We start from the raw sequence: 18,915 nt of genomic DNA on the forward strand, positions 1-18,915 counted from the left end.
GAATTAAGGCTTCTTTTATAAGCGTTTTGGCACTTACCATTATACCCCTGTAATGAATGGCAGTATGTTCGAATTCTTTCTCCTCCGATTCTTTCTCCCTTGAATCCATTACTTTATTATCTTTCATTACAGGACAACACTCACCTCGGTAATTTTCTTTTAATCTCATGTGTTAGGCTTTGATTGATGTTCATATATCGAAGTTATTGCAATTTTGCTCTTTACCTTAGATGCCACCGAACATATTTTAAAAAGGGAATTCCTAATCTTCCAATTTAAAATTAATTAAAAGAAATATTTTTTAGTTTAAACAAAAAATTACCTTTAAAAAATGGAAACCAAAAGTTAATATAAATTTTATTTATATTTTATCCAAATGAAGCTAAAAAGATTGATAAAAATTATTTAATTCACTGCATAAGTTACGGAATACAATAATCATTTATTTTTTGCTATAATGTTTAGGTTTACTAATAGTTGTGATATATTTTCCAATTTAATGTTCATTTTTAATTAGCGCCTTAATTCTAAAAATACTCAAAATCGAAATTGTAGAAAAAGTATTTTTCGAATTTTTTGACAAGGAAATCTAAAAGATGGAAGCTTTTAGAATAGAATTGTTTGAGGTTTTTTTTACTGTTGAATAAAGTGTCTGAGTCAGACCCTTTATTTAAATAATTAATACTTTGATTAGCGAATACATGTGAATTATAAAAAAAAATTATTTTGAAAAAACTAACCTCTTGGATTAAAGCAGAAAAGGTATCGTTTATATATTAATAAAATTAAATTGATAAAATTTCCCATGAAAAATTATTAAGAATATCATAAAAAAAAGTGGCTTTTGTTTAAAATTAAATGAATATATGCCTAGTCAGATTTGGTAAATTAATTTCTATTTATTTGTAAAATTTCTATACATTCCTAAGCGCTAATTTCTTTTTCGCCGAATTACGCCCTTCAATCCTAAAACCAGGGGTGCCGGGGGTAGTCAGTTTTCCAAATTTCGAGGAAGGGCTAAGCCCCCTAAAATAATTTTTTTTCTTTTCTCATATTTTTGAATATGTAAACAATATAAATTATGTTAGATTTTTCATTGATTTTTTATATAAATTATAAATGGACTTAAAGGTTAATAGCAAAATTGTCTGCAATTTATAAGATAGGTATTTCAAACATGCTGAAATACATTTCAGTAAAATCAGATTTTTAAATTTAATAAAATGCTTGGAAAAATAACACATACAGGAAAAACGCATTACCGCTAATATACCTACATTAAAAATAAAGAAGTTAAAGGTTTTATTTTTCAAAATTTTTATTTTCCTTATTTCTATTTTCATTTTATGTTTTATCATCAACTAAAATAAAAACTTTGATTTCTGTCATTTTATCAATTTTTTGTGGAGATTTAAAAAAAAATTCAGAAAAATAAAATTGAACTTAGAACCTAGATGCTTCCTTTGGCAATAATAAAATAAAATGAATCTTCCAAAGATTCATTATTGCTGGGCTTCGACAATTTATATCGATGAAGATATTCTTATTGAACAATTTAAAAATTTCCTTAACTACGTGGCGTGGATACTTTATCTTGCAGTATTGTTGAGTGTAAAAGGGTCTTTCATCTTATAAATTTGATCAAGGCAGATAATCGAGAGAGCTTGAATAAATAAGTTGATTAATGTTCATAAATATAAATGGACATACAATATCGGAGTGTTTCCAATTTCATATATTAAAATATAGAGAAGGAATCGTGTGTAAATAAAATTTTATCAAAAAAAATACAGCTGAAAGAAAACAAAGAAATGAATTTATGTAAATTTTTTAAATTCATATTTATATTTTTTAAAAATGTGTAGATTGATATTTTTATAAAAATATAATAAAGTTATAGAAAATATAGCACATATTTTGATGATATATAAATGTAGCATCCCCTTATTTCAGTACAATATATTAAGAAGTGGATATTGTAATAAATGATATCGAACTACATTTTTATTAAATAATAATTTATTAATTAAATTGATATTCCATAAAAGCTATTATATACATTATTTTAAAATGAGATATTCTAAAATATAAAATTCTATAACTTAGGTATCATAAATTATAATATGACATATCTAGTTTTGTTAAAAAGCCCGATTTGGGTCGATTTTACCACCATTAAATTTATAACCAAATAATATTATAAGCATTAAGAATTTGCTCATTAGCAGAAATGCTTGGACATCTATAAAACCTCAGTACTTATAAATATTATTTTAGCTAAAATTTTAATCTGGCCATTTTGAAAGATCGACCCGAATGAGGTTTTTAACATCACTGTCATATCTATAATAAATAAATTTAAGAAAATCATATCAAATAACTAGCTGTCATGCCAATAAGTCACATGTTTTTTCTAACATTCTCCAATTGCTAGATAAGCATGACTAGATTTTGTAAAAAGGATAGATCTGTATATTTATGGAATAGAATGTGGAATTCAAAAAAGAGGCAACATATGCAGCCTCTTCAAATACCTAAATATTATGAGGAAAAGGGATTTGAAATTATTGATAAAAATAACCCTGGAAATTTTCAATCTGATTCAATTAAAGTTTTTAAATTAAAAAAATATAATAAGATATTATTCCATAATATATATTGAATTCAGTTTTATAATTAGTAATTTGATTTTTACAAAATATATTTAATGCAGATCTATGATATGGCAAATCCATATGTACCCCCCACTTTTAATTGGATTGATTTATTTAAAGAAAAATCTGTAATCTTAAATAACACTGATTATAAATACAATGAAAGTATTCAATTAACTCAAGGTTACACATAAATTTAAATTATATTATAAAATTTGTTTTATGCATAAATTTAGACATTTTTCAAGCTCAAATTCTTACTGATTCATTGATCATTGATGTAGAAACACCTCCAACATATAAAAATATGTTTGATGATACAAAAATTTGTCATGATTTTTTGACAATTTTTAATAAATTATATTGTATTCCAAATAATACATCAATAGAAATGGAGAGTAACAAGGAACAGAAAAGACAAATAAATGAATATTTTTTAAAAATTTTGGAAAAATTTATATATCAATCTAGAAAATGGGATCCAAGATTTATAAAAGTTGATCCATTTATAAAAGACAAGTTTAGATTATCATACCCTCCTATTAAAAGTATCCCTGAAGATGTAACTAGGTAAATTATCATATATACATTTAAGGGTTTAATTTTTATAATGTTTAACAAAAATGTGCAAGTCTTGGAAATCTAAAGTCATTATGCTAAGTTTTCTTTTGTTAATCAATTTTGCTATTTTTAATAGCTAAATATAATTTCAATATTAAAAGTAAAGTTTTTGGGAATAATCTGATCAAACTTTGTCAATCCTTCGACAGTGTGATATCCACATCTTCTCAAGAGAGTATCAATAACCAAAATAATAGAATTTCATCCTATAATCAACCAATTGATGTTTTAATCCATAAAGGTTATTTTCAGTCATTTATCAATTTATAACCTTAAACCCTACATATTTGTTGGGGCCGAATTTTCTACAAATATAGAATAATATAATTTTTTAGTTTTATTAGGCTGTAAAACCATGCATCACTGTATAGAGTCTGCAACTTTATATTTTGTTACGAGACCAAAATATTATATAAGTTAAGACAATTTGTAAGTGCACTCTTGTGAAAAATAAAGCATGCAATACAGTTAGGGTTTTAGTAGGGTTGTGATGGTCCACAAATTTTTCATAAATCCAATCCAATATTACTAAAAAACCCCGATACCCCAATATTTATATTGATTTTTTATTTACCATTTATATATTAGCAAATATCCATATTTTTATTATAAAAAAACTACTTTCATGAATGATTTAAGTGTATTTTGTTTTTTATTCTGCAAAAGCTAATAATCTCATTTAAAGTAGGGCTGTGCCGATATTAAATATCGGATCGGATCGGTACCGATTTTAGCGTTTTCCGAAAATATCGGATCGGGCCGATACCTGTTAAAAAACCGATCCGATCTTTTTACTTTTCTTTTTTTTGTTATTTTATTTTATGTTATGTATATATATTTTACATTATTATAATATTTTCTAAATAATTTTTTAAATTTTATTTCTTTTTTAAAATAGATTTTTATTATTTTTTTTTATAAAATAGATTTATAGTATTTAAAAAAAATTTTTTTATAAAAATAAAAGGAACACCCAAAGTTTTATTTATTTTAAATCTTTTTAAAAACGCCAATTTTTTTATTTATACTTTAAATAAAAGAATTTTTTTAAATATGGTATCTGAATTATGGAAATATTTTACAAAAGACAAAGATAATTTTGCAAAATGCGTTATCTGTGGAATCATCTGAGTCTGCCTTCAGTACGACAGGAGATATAGATAGTCCATATCGTAGAAGCTTATTCCCAGAAAATCTAGAGGCTTTCATATTTATTAAAAAAATCTAATTATAATTTTATATATTAAATATTACAATTTTATAATTCCAACATAAAATGGATATGGATATATTATTAAATATATATTTTTTTATTATAGTCTTAATTGTAGAATAAAAAAATTAAATTTTTCATAATTCGATTTTTTGCATAAAAAATATTAATTTCTTAATTACATTTGGTTCAAACGGAGGTGTTTAAAAATCAGTAAAAATATCGGATCGGGTTTGAAGCAATATCGGATGGGATCGGTGAAAAATATATGGATCGGCACAGCCCTAATTTAAAGTATTTGTAACGTTTACAGTGTTATTTTTAAACAACTCCATTTAACCTATTTTTAAAAAGAGCTATATCAAAGTGTTAGCCAAAATATTATAATTATAAACTAATCCTTGAAATTTCGCCAATAGAAATCCAAACCTTTCTACCTATATGAGCAAAATAAATAAGCTTGAATATAATGTTGGCCAAAATTTTGAGTTAACCTTTTAAAAATTGGTTAAATCTAGCCATTTAACAACACTAGCTGAATGTGACTGGTTAGATATTTTAAAATTCTTTTCTTGTTGCAGATAATATAACAAAAAATAGTGTAAAATTTTTAACTATTTTTTTAAAATAAATTGTATTTTAGTTCCTCTCATTAATTTATTATTTTTTAATTATTTCTAAAATAAAATATATAATTATACAATCATAAAATAACCAAAAACAAAATATTTTTGAACAATCTAAATATTGGTGCTGATTTGATCTAATATTTAATATCAGCCCTAGTTTTTATGAGGACTCATACTATATTGGGGATAATATTTTCCATTTTTTAAATCTTCAAAAACACTGATCCAATATTATTAATGTTTTTTGTTATTTTAAGATTGTTAAAAAAAACAAAATAAACTTATTCGTGATTATGAGCCAAACATTGCTTTGGCAATGAGAAATGGAAAATTTCAATTTGTTTTGCTTATTGTTAACAATTATTTTGCATATAAAATATTGATTTGCTTTATGACATTGGTTAAAAGATATATAGTAGATAAAAATTAATCTAAATTTTCTTCTGATTTCGGAAAATATTGGATCATAGTAAAAATTTTGTGGATTGGCACACCCCTCAATATTAAATCTCTTTTTTACATTTTATAAAAAAAATATGTCATTTATAAGTTCTTCCCTGTTATGATGGCAGCCTGGAATCGGTTGATGACCAAAATATTCATCATCACGAATTACATTATAAAACTTACCCAATGCGTATAACTGCTCATAATTCTTACATTCTTTACAGTAAAAATGCCCTTTCTCCTTTCATTCCTACCAACGAAATGATCCATAAATTTATCACCCAATCAAAACTCAGCCTTCCCAATATGTTTCCAATTTCTCCCTTAGTTGACATACCACTCGAAAATAACATTTTATCTACAGATCAACCAAATTTAATCGAAGATTATATCACAGACTTTAACAAAATTGATGACGAGTTACCAGATAAATGTAAAGAAAATGATGAGGAAAACGATAAATTAGACAAGTTTGGGTATGTGCATCCCCATTTAATTTTCGACTCTAACCCTACCCGACAATGGACAGCCCCTCAATATGTGGCCAAAGGCATGATGACAACCTACGGACATCTGGCCACATTGGCCAGACGTTTATATGGGGTTATTTTCTTTATTTATTAATTTAAGTATTTCTAAGATTAATCTTTAATTTTTTTTGTCAATTTAGTAAAAAACCATTTTGCACACCCAATGATTAGGGCTGCATCCATAATAGATGTAATGTATTAGCACCGATATAGACCATTTTAAGAAAAGATTGGATTGGCCGAACCTTTTTAAAACTGGAAATATCGATTTTTAATAAGTTTGGCATTAATTATTCAGGCTATGTTCAAAATATCAAATAATTAAATACTTAAACTTTCAAAATTTTAACGAAAATAAATAAACAAGCTTTTTTAAATATAAAAATAAAAATGTGTCCAAATTATAATTCATGAAAAAAAGTTTTAAAACTTTTCGAATTTTTTTTAAAAAAATGTGGACATAGCCTTATATTGGATTAAAGTTAATTTTTTCTTGTTTTTTTTACAATATTGTGTAATTGATAAATATCTTAAAATGACGATTTGCATGATAATAACTCCGACATAAGCAGCATCACCGGCCGACCGCGGGCAGACTATCAATAAAAAATTCCACTTAAAATATAATAAGCTAAATTTTTTAAATATATTTCGTCTTTTGAGCTATTTCGCGAGAAATGTTATATGATTTAATAGTAAAATATAAAATACTATTAATACCTTCTTAAATTATTTTTATTATTTAATGTTTATACTTGTAGTTGGGAAGTACAGTGAATCCTGTTATATCTTGTATTCTATCTTTTTGGCGTTTTTAATATACTTATTATCTGTATCTGAGGTACCTTATTTTTAAAAGACTCATATACTTGTCAAAAGATATAGATTAAGCAGGGATCTGAACCGAAATGATATCGGTTCAGGTTTGGATAAAAATAACGTTTCAATTCGGGTTAGGTTCTTTAAAAATAAAAATATCGGGCCGGTTCGAACTTCTAAAAACTGGTTTGAACACTTAAGTTGTGTCACCATCAGTAATATTGCATTTTAATGTGTCATATAATATTATATCAGGCATTATAAGCTTTAAAATATCAAATGGTAATATACTAACCTTATAAAAATTGTGACTGACACCAATCAAAATTGTTTGATAATAAACTTTAAAACAATTCGAATATAAATCAGAATTTAGCAATGTACTAGTAAAAACTTTCATACCATTTCTTAAGCACAAAATCATGAGGTTCGAACCGGTTCACAAGCATTTTAACTGAAAATCTTTTAGCGGTTCAGGTTCGATAAAAAATACCGGTTTAACGGTTCATGTTTGGTTTGGATCCCTTTAAGTACTTTTTAATTGTTGTTTAAAAAGTTTAATACTCTCTTTAATATTTTTTCCGTGGATTTTTTTTATATTAATTTTGTTGTTTTTCTTACCCATCTTTATATTTTAAGTGGCCTAATGGGTAAGATGTACGCTTGGAAACACGAGTATGAACAAGGACGCAGGTTCAATCCTGGTAAGAACCATAAAAACTTTCAAGTTTTTCTTCGATGACTGATGTGTAAAGACATATGGTATGATGAATTTCGGAGCTTAGAGATGACACCCCGGTCACCGACAGCCCTGGACAGCCGGGTGCTAAGGATACCTGTCCAATAAACAAAATGAAGGACACAAATGAAAATATGAATATGAAAGCTAGGGCGTTCCCACCATGCGACGCGCAGGGTGTAGACCTCCATCCTGTGAAAAGTAAAGTAAAGGTCAAAGCAAAGAAAACAAGATTAGCAAGTTCGAATATTGGGACGCTTAAAGGTAAGACGAGAGAATTAACATCAATGTTGAACAAGAGAAAAGTTGATATAGCGTGCATACAAGAGACGAAATGGAAAGGACAGAAGATTTTGATGATTGGAGATGGGTATAAATTGTACTATAATGGACTTGTTAGCAATAGAAACGGTGTCGGCATCATCCTCAGTCAAGATCTAACCTCCTCAGTTGTAGAAGTCAACAGGATCTCTGATAGACTAATGAAGATAAAACTCTGCATTGGTCAATCAATACTACACATCCTTTCATTATATGCTCCTCAAACGGGTTGCAAAGAAGAAGAGAAAGATGATTTTAGAGCTATCCTCGATGAAGCTGTAATGGAAATCCCTAAGGATGACCTAGTCATAATTGGTGGTGACTTAAATGCGCATGTGGGGAAAGCAAGAGATAACTACAAAAGGCATCATGGTGGTTTTGGATATGGAGAAAGAAATGATGAAGGAGAGCATATACTAAAATTTGCGCAAACCTTCGACCTTGCCTTAACCAACACCTATAGGAAAAAGGATTGTCATTTAATAACATACGAAAGTGGTACAAGGAAAACACAGATAGATTACATACTATTCTCTTGCAGAAGATTAAAAGATGTAATAGACTGCAAAGTCATCCCAGGAGAAGATATCGCCGCACAACACAAGCTACTAGTCATGGATTTACACATCTCAAATAAATCCACTCAAAACAAGATAAAACTGGAACCATGCATCAAATGGGGCAAATTAAAAACAATGACAGATGCCTTTGCAATCAATGCAAACATTGAAACAATAGATTCCTCACAAGTCAGTGAAAAAATGTGGACAGACCTTTCATCCAGATTAATAGACACTGCCAAATCGACACTAGGCTTGACAAGAGGAGGCAACAAATCATATAAAGAACTATGGTGGTGGAATGAAGAGGTACAAACCACTATACAGGAGAAAAAAGCCCTTTATAAAATATGGTACAAATCCAAAAACGCAGATGACAAGACAAGATACAAAAAATCCAAGAGATTAGCTACAAAAGCGGTGGCTAGAGCCAAATCTATGGCATACGATGACATGTACGAAGATCTACATACCAAAGAAGGACAAAATAAAATATACAGATTAGCCAAACAGCGAGAAAAGAACTCTAGGGATATAAACGGAGCTCCGAAAGTAATCGAAAATAATGATGGGAAATTGATAATAAAGGAAAAAGAAATAATGAGTAGATGGAGAGAATATTTTCAGGAGCTTCTCAACTTTAATCCGTACATACTGCATCTAGACGAACACTCCCCTTGTCAAAACCTTGTACAACCTATAACACAACAAGAAATAATCACATGCCTCAAGCATATGAAAAACAACAAAGCTAGGGGTCCAGACGATATTCCAATAGAAAGCCTTAAAGCACTAGGAGATGATGGAATACATCTCCTCACAAATCTATACAATAAGATACTTGGAAATGAAGAGGTTCCCCAAAAATGGAGGCAGAGCTATCTAGTTCCTATCTTCAAAAATAAAGGGGATCCACATAATTGTCAAAATTACAGGGGCATAAAACTAATGTCACACTGTCTAAAACTATACGAAAAAATAATAGAAAAAAGATTAAGAGATATAATCGAAATAGGAGAGACTCAGTTCGGATTTATGCCTGGAAGATCAACAACCGATGCTATCCACGCAATTAGGCAAATGAGTGAAAAATACAGGGAAAAGAACAAAAAGCTACACATGGTCTTTCTCGATCTAGAAAAGGCCTTTGATAGAATCCCAAGAAAACTTATCTGGTGGGCGCTACGCCACAAAAATGTTCCCGAAAAATATATAAGAATAATACAGGATATGTATATGGGCCATACAACAATGGTCCGTAGCACAACAGGTACTTCAGCAGGCTTCACAATAGCCGAAGGAGTTCATCAAGGGTCGGCTCTCAGCCCACTTCTCTTCATTACAGTAATAGATGTATTAGCACAGTCTATACCTCAAACAGTCCCGTGGAATATGATATTTGCAGATGATATTGTGATACTTGCCGATTCTAAGGATGAAATGAAAGAAAGACTATTGAGTTGGATAAATATCCTAGAAACGCACGGATTAAAAGTAAATAGAGAAAAGACGGAGTATATGGTGATAGGAGGAGATGAAACAGAGAGTATTGATATAAATGAATGGCAGATATCGGCAATTGAAAGCTGCAAATATTTGGGCTCCACTATACAAACAAACGGCACAATAGAAAAAGAGATAAAGAGTAAGATTAATCAAGGGTGGCTAAAGTGGAGATCTTTATCTGGAGTGCTATTTGATAAAAGAATCCCACACAAATTAAAGGGAAAAATTTACAGTTCCATAATACAACCAACTATTCTATATAGTTCGGAAACATGGCCAACCAAAGAATCAGACGAGAGAAGTCTACAAACCATGGAGATGAGAATGCTGAGGATGATTGCTGGGGTAACAAGAAAGGATAAAGTGCGCAGTACAAGAATACTAAGTAGTTTAAAGGTAGTGCCTATTAAGACTAAATTAATGGTAAATAGACTTAGGTGGTATGGGCACACAATGAGAAGGCCTATGAACTACATAGGAAATAAAGTTAAGAGTTTGGAAGTGATGGGCAAGCGTAAAAGAGGAAGGCCAAAACTTCAATGGGGCCATAAAGTTAGAGCCAATATAAAGAAGTATAAATTAGATAAAAGAGATTGTATTAATAACATAAAGTGGAGAGAGATGTTGAAGGAGCTTACCACCAGAAAAGGTGAAAGCTAAAGAGAAAAAAAAAATTTATTATCATTTTATAGCATACCAACTTTACTGTAGTTTGCAAGATAATCTAATTTTACGATAATAATTGTAACAATCTTATTTTATAGGGTATAATAAAATTGCTATCCAACATTTTAAATCACAGTAATACTTGGTGTAAAAATAGTAATATTTGGGTAATTTCTATTTGTTGATTGTTTTTTTTTTAATTTTTTTTTATAAGAATATTTTTTTTTTGGTTTTTATATTAAATTTATATAAATGAACATAATAAGAATATTTATAGTCGTCTATAATTTCTAAACAATTTAAAATACTTCCTTTGAAGTAAATTATAGAATTTGATATGATATATTCGGAACTTATCTTGCAACTCGTTGAAGCAATTAATATAATATGTATTATTTCTCTATTTATTTCTTATTGCTTGGTCACACATAATTTCTTTATAGCAGTTCGGTGTAAAGCGATGATATTCATTTTTTGTGAGCCAAGAGATTATCTTAACCTTCTCGTTAACTTTGCGGCTTATTGTGCAGATGGAAAGATAAAAATTATCTTACATCTAAGTAAGATACTCTTATTTAGCAAAAAATAAGAGTGTATTATATATTCTATATTTTCGATATTTATAATAAAATACTTATATCTGTTTATGAGGTACATTATTTTATAAAAATCTCATATATATCTGTAACTAGATTTTTTTAAGGACTTGCCCAACTCTAGTTTTAATAAAATATATGATGAATATAGTGATGATAAATTTGATAAAATACACAATAAAAAATTTTTCTATATAGGTTTGAAGTAATTAAGTATATAAAGACTATGAGGATTGATACATAATCAACATTGATATTTTATCTCAGATTTAAGTTTATTAATATTATATTTCTTTATTTCATTACTCTTTTTTTTTTTTCAATACTCTTTATTAAAAACAATTAATTGAAACGATTTTTAATGTACATATTTATCAGAGACCTGCAGGTCCGGCCTGGCTGTTAATTTTTCAAAATATAATTCCCGGGGTGGGCCTAAAAAAAATTTTTAAATACCCGGGCTGAGCCCTATATTTAAAAAATATTTTCAATCATAAATATTAGCTATGAAAATAAATGTAATATATTTTTAAAAAATTCGGGCCGGGCCGAAAAATTTATTTAAAAAGAATGGGGACGGGACCTCTGCAGGCGTCCAATAATTATACTGCTGATAAAAAAATAACACAGCATTATACATAGAAAAAAAACATACTTTATAATTATTAGTGTGTGTGTATGTATATATATATATATACTAAAAAAATTATTTTTAAAAGAATGACCAAAAATAAAAGAAATGACTTATGTTAACAAAAAAATTGTTTAGATTAGTTATATAAATATTGAGTTCATCTTAAAGGCTGTGTCCTAGGTCGGCTTAATTTGGATATTTAATTACTATAGAGTATAGGCTAAAACTTGTTTGATCGAGGAAACCCTATTTTGGTATTCTAAGTATTTGGTGACATTGCTATTTTTTGTATTTTATTCTCGTGTTTTTTTAAAAAATTTTCTTTTGCTTTTTTAGCTACTTAGCCAGGCTAAATCGTTGCTATTAAATATTAAGCCGACCTAGGATACAGCCATATAGCTTATTCATAAAATGCCATTTATGCATGAGCTGAAATTTGCACATACAACTATATTCAAATTTTTTATTAAAGATTTAGCATCGATCAGCAAATATCGGATCGATGTCGGCAAAAAATAGTAGATCGGTGCATCGCCTACTAATGATAAAGACTTTGTAAAATGTTACAAATCATTTTGTTTTAAAAAAGTAATAAGAGGGGGTGCCTATCTGAACACAGCCATATAGCTTATTCATAAAATGCCATTTATGAATGAGTTGAAATTTTCACACACTATATTCAAATTTTTTATTAAAGATTTAGCATCTATCATCAAATATCGGATCGATGTCGGAAAAAAATAGTAGATCGGTGCAGCCCCTACTAATGATAAAGACTTTGTAAAATGTTACAAATTATTTTGTTTTAAAAAAGTAATAAGTGCCTTAATAGGGGATGCCTATCTATTAAAAGGAATATGTCAATCGATAAGAGAATTCTTATAATATTATCAAAAAAAAATTTAACATGTAAAATTTTATTCAGAAACAGCATAAATGGTAAGCGCAAAATATTTTCCTGGAAAACCCCCCTCAATTTTTTTCCCCGATTATGGGATAGGATTATTTTTGACAATTTTTCGAAAAAATTATTATGGGAATTATCATCAGTGATTTTGAATTACATCTATTAATTCTAAATTTATATACTAAAAATAATTCTCTTCTCAGTCGACACTTTTATTTAATTCATTCAACTAAAAATCACTTTGAATGGAAAAATATACAATAAAGGGAGTTGTGAAAAAATTATTATTTTTAAAAAATTTTTAATATTAATTAAGCAGAGGATAGTCCTCTTATAATTCACTTTCGCTATTTTTGGACAGTTCCTACACCAGCGTGCTCAAATTAAATTATTATTTTTCTACCTTATATTAATTTTAATCATCATATATATATATAAATTATCTACATCAGCATTTAAAAAAAAGATTATTTTTAAAAATATAGAAATCTCTATCGGGTGGTGCCGCTTTACCCACCCCTTTAGCCTGCAACTATATTGGCTGTGACGGTCAACATTTATGCTTCGTTTCTTTTCAGTTAAACAGCATGCCGGAAATGTATAAAAAACTACCAATCGATAATAATGAAACTACTAAAACTGAAAATTCCATTAAAAATTTAGTTTGGGTCGATTACCAGAGAGGAAATTACAATGACAAATCTTTCGTTGATTACAATTTCCACAGTCGATTTTACGATACCCACAAAGACAGCAAAAATATTGACCATACCAAATTGAAAACGGACGATAATGCTTATGGCTATAATAAAGTCGATATCTACAAAGATTATGATTTAAAATCATCTCAAATTGTCGAGCTAAATTCAGAAATAATGCAAAAAATTCTTTCGATATATTTTTACGGTGTCTTTTAATTGATTTTTTTTTAAAAAAAATAGAATATAATTTGTATAAAAAATATTGTAATATGTTGATATTTTGTGTGTATCGATAATATGGCTCTATAAATAGTATTTAATACAATATAACGCGTTTATAATTTTCATAAGCTTTTTGGTTTCATAGAAAACGTTATATAATAGAAGCCGGTTGGCTGTGTCCTGGTTAGACTTAATTTTGATACTTATTGCTGAGCCTTGGCTAAACAGCTTTTGAACTAGGACACTATAATATGGTTTGTTTTAAGTATTTGATGGCCATTTATTTTTCATATTTTTTTCTTTTACTTTTTAAGTTTTCAGAAATAAACTCGAACTTTTATGTTTTTTTAAAATACTACATTTTAAAGAATTCACGTTCTTCACATATGCTAACGGTCTCCCCCTGGAAAGGAATATCATATCGAACTTAACAATTACCGATATTTTTAGGTTAGAAATTACAAAAAGAAACAATTATTCTGATTTGCAGAATAATCTGTTTAATTTTATTAAGTTTGTGCAACCTCTTTTATAGTCCTCCACAAAAATTTTAAATATTGGGCTGGCCGTGCTCGGAGATAAATAGGATCCGGTTCAGACTAGAAGAGTATAAGAAATAACAGAAAATATTCTAAAAAATGATAGGAATTATTTCTGATAAATAAGCAATTCATGATTTTGTCTATATTCATAAAAATGCGTGAAATTTATATTTTTCTAACTAAAGCTTTTGAGCTGGGCTGAGATCAAAAATAAAAATTCAGACCGAGGCCGGTCTAAAAAAAAATAAAATTTTAGGCCGGGTCCTGACCTGAAGATTAATAATGGCATACAGTCGCTAACGATATTCCCTATTCCTTCACTTGTGATCCTCATCTTAGTTTCTCTTGTATTTCGGTTTAATCCTGCTTCCATAGCCCTTATCATTCATAATTTTTGTTTGGGGATCATCATTTCAGGCCAATATTTCTATATAATTATGGCAAATCATGTCTTTAGTATCTAGGGGCACTATATCTACGACAAAATGAATTTAAAACAGACCCATTAATGCAATCTTTACTTAAAAGTTATGGCTATCTCCTTCACCTCTTCGACCTTTTTTGCTTTTCTTTTCATATATACCATCACTGCTGAAACTAATCATCTGCTTAAGTTTCCATGATGCCATCTAATGACCTAGGTATACCTTATCAAAACTTAAATCCAAATATCTAATATAAGTTATCCCTTTATTTCCAGATTTCAAATGAAACAACATATTAGTAATATTGAGTATATTGATCTTCTATAATTCATCCTATTACCTTCATTTCGTGAATATCTTTGTAGTATGATAGGGCACAAGGGAGTTCTGTTACCTACTATTTGAAAATTTTGTTTCCAATTGTTTGGTGTTGTTTCGACTACCATCAAGTTACATAAGTCAATAAGCCCATATAATTCGATAGCTTTTAGAGATGTCTTTAAAATTTCAGAAACAACCTTGGCTGGCTCAACTCCTTTACCTTTTTTAAGGAATATTGTTAGACTCCATATTTATCGATCTTAATGTAATTTTTCTAAACATATTTATGCCCTGTCATAATTTACAATATTTTTAGCGTTATTTTTTTTTATATCCATAACATCCTCTCTGTTTTTAGCTGTCTGTTTAACGGTTCTTGTTAAGTTTCTTTTGTAATAATTTTTATTTTTGTCTTTTTCCTTTGTATTGTTTTTTTGACACTCGTTAAAGTATATCAACTTGTGTTTCTCTCCTGATCCTATTGTCCCCACATGCCTTTTTCAAATCAAGCCAAATATTCTTCACGGAAATTGTCATTGATACTATTTGCATATATGACTTCCGGCTTTTATAGCTAGCATGTTGATTGGTATCTTTTATTTATCCTCAGAGCTTTTTGCTAAATATCTTATAAAACGATCTTGTTAAATATATTTTTCCATTGAATATTTGAATCAAGCCTTTTTTAATTTTTTTTAAAATCTGGATTAATATGTCGTTAACTTTTTCTAGTCTATGAATTGCAAACGATCAAATTCTAATATCATTTTATCTATACCATTCTTTGTTTCAAAGCTATTACTGCCATTTTTATCTTAAGCGTTAATCCTAAATTTTTCTGTTTATCAATAAAACTAATTTGTGTTTGGCATAAACTATGTTCACAATCACACTCTTAATTGTTATTCTTAGAACTACTATGATCTTCCCACAAGAATATCTATGCTTTTGCAGTTAAATCTTTATTTTTTTTAAAAAATTATTTTTGGCTCAATACTAACACCACCTCAATACCTCATTTCTTTCTTTTTTCTCTTAAGCACAGACAATGATTTGACTATTTCTACCGATTTGCCCCTCACTTCCCACATTTTAAATATAACCGTCACGCTACATTTCCGGAATCATCTCTTCATTGGGCGATAGTTTACATATTGTCAGATGCAGGTAGTCAACCGTATATGGCAAATTTCTTAATTTGACCAAGGTTTTCTTTTTTTTCATAGACTGATTAGTCATAAAGAGTAACTGCAGCCTTTGTGAATTTTCTTGTATAAATGATAGTTGTTCTTCGATCTTATTTCCTAATTAACTAATAGCAAACTCTGCAATGTATCTTTGTAGCTTCCGCTATATTTCTGGATAGTTTGCTCCTCATCTACCTTGTAGGGGAAGAGACAAATATTTTTCTTAGTATATAATACTACATTTATAATTTAAAAATTCGAACAACTTTTTGTAAAAAGAATATAGATTCATAGAGGAGGAAAATAGGAATGATTTAGATAATTTCGTTACTCAAAATTTCACCGAAAAGAAATTGTTATATATCGAAAGTTTAAATAATAGAAGATGTGTTAATCTCAGATGCTATTAATGAGATAACCATATTAGCTTTTTTACGATTTTATTTAGTAAAACTTCTTTGGCCATAAACATAGCCAGGGGGTGGACAAGGGAAGATTCTCCCGCTCTCTCAGAAATATGTCTTTTTTTGTGAATATCATTTTAATCTAATAAAAAATATCCTTCTTAGCCCCCACCCCTTTTCCCAAAAACGTATACATATATTTCAAACAATAATTTGCAATTGGAAAAAAGCATTTATATATAAAATGATTGATAAATCAAAAATATTATTTAAGAAAAGTTTTATATTAATGTATATTTATGGATGTCATATATTTTATATAAAGTAATAAATATACATTTCCTATTTGTTCCAGACTTAGCAAATTTTTTGATACCATCCCTTGGTAACAAATTTCATATAAATAATAATAAGTTGTTTTTATTAAAACATCCTATACTATAAAAATATTTTCTAGGAAAATCCTGACTCTGCATTTATCTTTGGCCATCAAAGATGTTTCAATTTTTCAGCAGGTACAACATATTTTATTAAAAAATCTTATATTTTTTTTAATGATTTTTAAGTTGCTTTATATAAGTATATTAAAAATATATATAATAAAACATTCTATTTTAAAATTATTAGAAATTGATATAAATCATTATTTTAACATCAATTTAAGACAACTCTAACTGGAATATATTTTACTATAAATTTAAATAGGAAATGATATTTTTATAATATAAGATAAGGCTTAGGGTACTCATAAATTTTTTTTTAAATATCTATTCATTATAATAAGTTGATACATTTAATATTGAGGTAATCAATATTATCCAAGACGATTTTGACATTTGAAATACTGATTTAATAAGAAATGAGTTTTGACTTACCATAAACTTTTGAATTACAATAAATTGATATTATAGATTTTTCATATAAATTTAAAAAAAAACAAAAGCTCATGGCAGAATTGCCGTGAAGTCATAGGATAGCTACTCTACACGCGATAGAATATATTTTTGGTAAAATTAAAATAAGTTTATTTCAAATTGCTTTTTAAGAGATTCGTAATTTCACGTAAGGATTTCTGATAAGTCGTAATTCTAGAAAAATTAATTCCGAATCTCTTAATTTTAAATCCTTTACTGAAGGCGATTTAAAAAATTTTTAAATCCGTCTAACCGAAAATGTATTCTAGCATGTGTAGAGTATTTACCCATTTCAGCCATAGACATTTTAGTATTTTCTAATTTATATGAAAAATCCATATAAAAATTAATATAAAATAGAAGTAGTTCTAAAGTTCATGGCAAAATTGGCTGAAATTTATAGGGTAAATACTCTATACATGCCAGAATACATTTCCGGTTAAATCGGATTTTAAAATTTTTTAAATCGCCCTAAATAAAGGATTTAGGATTCCAAATCCCTATACGACATATATATAAATGATTCTTACTCGGTAATTTAACCTAAGTCAAAAAAAAAAAACTTAAATAATCAATGTTAATAAAATAATAATATTTTATTTGTTTTACTTAACTATATTATTTATAACATTAATTTAATAACAGTGTAATGATAATACATAAAAATTTAAGGGTAAAAAGAAATGGATATAAGGTCTCTCATATCCTAAAGGTATGTTAACGAGATAAGTAAAAATTTATTTTTATTTTTTTAAATCATTTTTAATGTTTATTTTTAATCATTTATTTCACATTCTGCTACATAAAACAAAACCAAAAGTTTTTCCAATCATATAACATCTCAATTTTTATTTTAGCTTTGGAGTTTTTTTTTCCATATTATCATGATTTATATACGAGAGATTTCATGCATCTAAATCTTAAATTTATCATAAATTATTGATGATAGTTGTTTTTTTTAATAAGCATAAAATAAAAATAGTTATATTTTATTATTTATTTTTAAATAGATGTAAGATAAAGGTATAAGGTATAAATATATTATGTATTATATTCAAGGAAAAATGTATAATGAAAAAAAAAATATAAATATTAAAAAGTTAATAAAATTTTTCGGATACTTGATATTAAAAATATTATACATTATAAAAAAAAATATAATAGTTTAAAAATCTTATTGAGAAAATAAAAATACAATTAACTTATAAAAAAATGTTATTATTGAGTCTTATAAATATTATATTTAAAAGTAATGCGAATTTATATTATTATAATGCTGGAGTAATATCCCTATAAAGAAGAACTCGATATTTCCCATTAATAACATTTTACGAAAAAAAATGAAAATTTGTAGTGT

The 18,915-nt window shown here is 27.6% G+C and overlaps 1 protein-coding gene across 3 annotated transcripts; it reads left to right on the plus strand.

Moving 5' to 3' along the window:
* Positions 1 to 2,443: 2,443 nt before the first annotated feature.
* On the plus strand, positions 2,444 to 13,787 carry LOC135929750 (uncharacterized). 3 transcript variants are annotated; one of them, XR_010572636.1, is made up of 7 exons: positions 2,444 to 2,611; positions 2,714 to 2,837; positions 2,891 to 3,224; positions 3,377 to 3,516; positions 5,668 to 6,167; positions 12,633 to 12,715; positions 13,328 to 13,464. XR_010572636.1 is itself a non-coding variant. In XM_065466454.1 (6 exons), exons 1-6 carry the CDS (start codon positions 2,489 to 2,491, stop codon positions 13,757 to 13,759), a joined length of 1,653 nt encoding a protein of 550 aa, XP_065322526.1. In that variant the 5' UTR covers positions 2,444 to 2,488; the 3' UTR covers positions 13,760 to 13,787. The 3 variants fall into 3 exon arrangements, 2 of the variants coding, with proteins under 2 accessions (XP_065322526.1, XP_065322527.1); XM_065466454.1 differs by lacking the exon at positions 12,633 to 12,715 and having other exon boundaries at positions 13,328 to 13,787; XM_065466455.1 differs by lacking the exons at positions 12,633 to 12,715; positions 13,328 to 13,464 and adding an exon at positions 12,414 to 12,530.
* Positions 13,788 to 18,915: the final 5,128 nt, after the last annotated feature.

The sequence above is a fragment of the Gordionus sp. m RMFG-2023 genome, chromosome 5 (genome assembly GCF_954871325.1).
Source record: "Gordionus sp. m RMFG-2023 chromosome 5, tfGorSpeb1-WG-v2, whole genome shotgun sequence".
Lineage (NCBI taxonomy): Eukaryota > Metazoa > Nematomorpha > Gordioida > Chordodea > Parachordodidae > Gordionus > Gordionus sp. m RMFG-2023.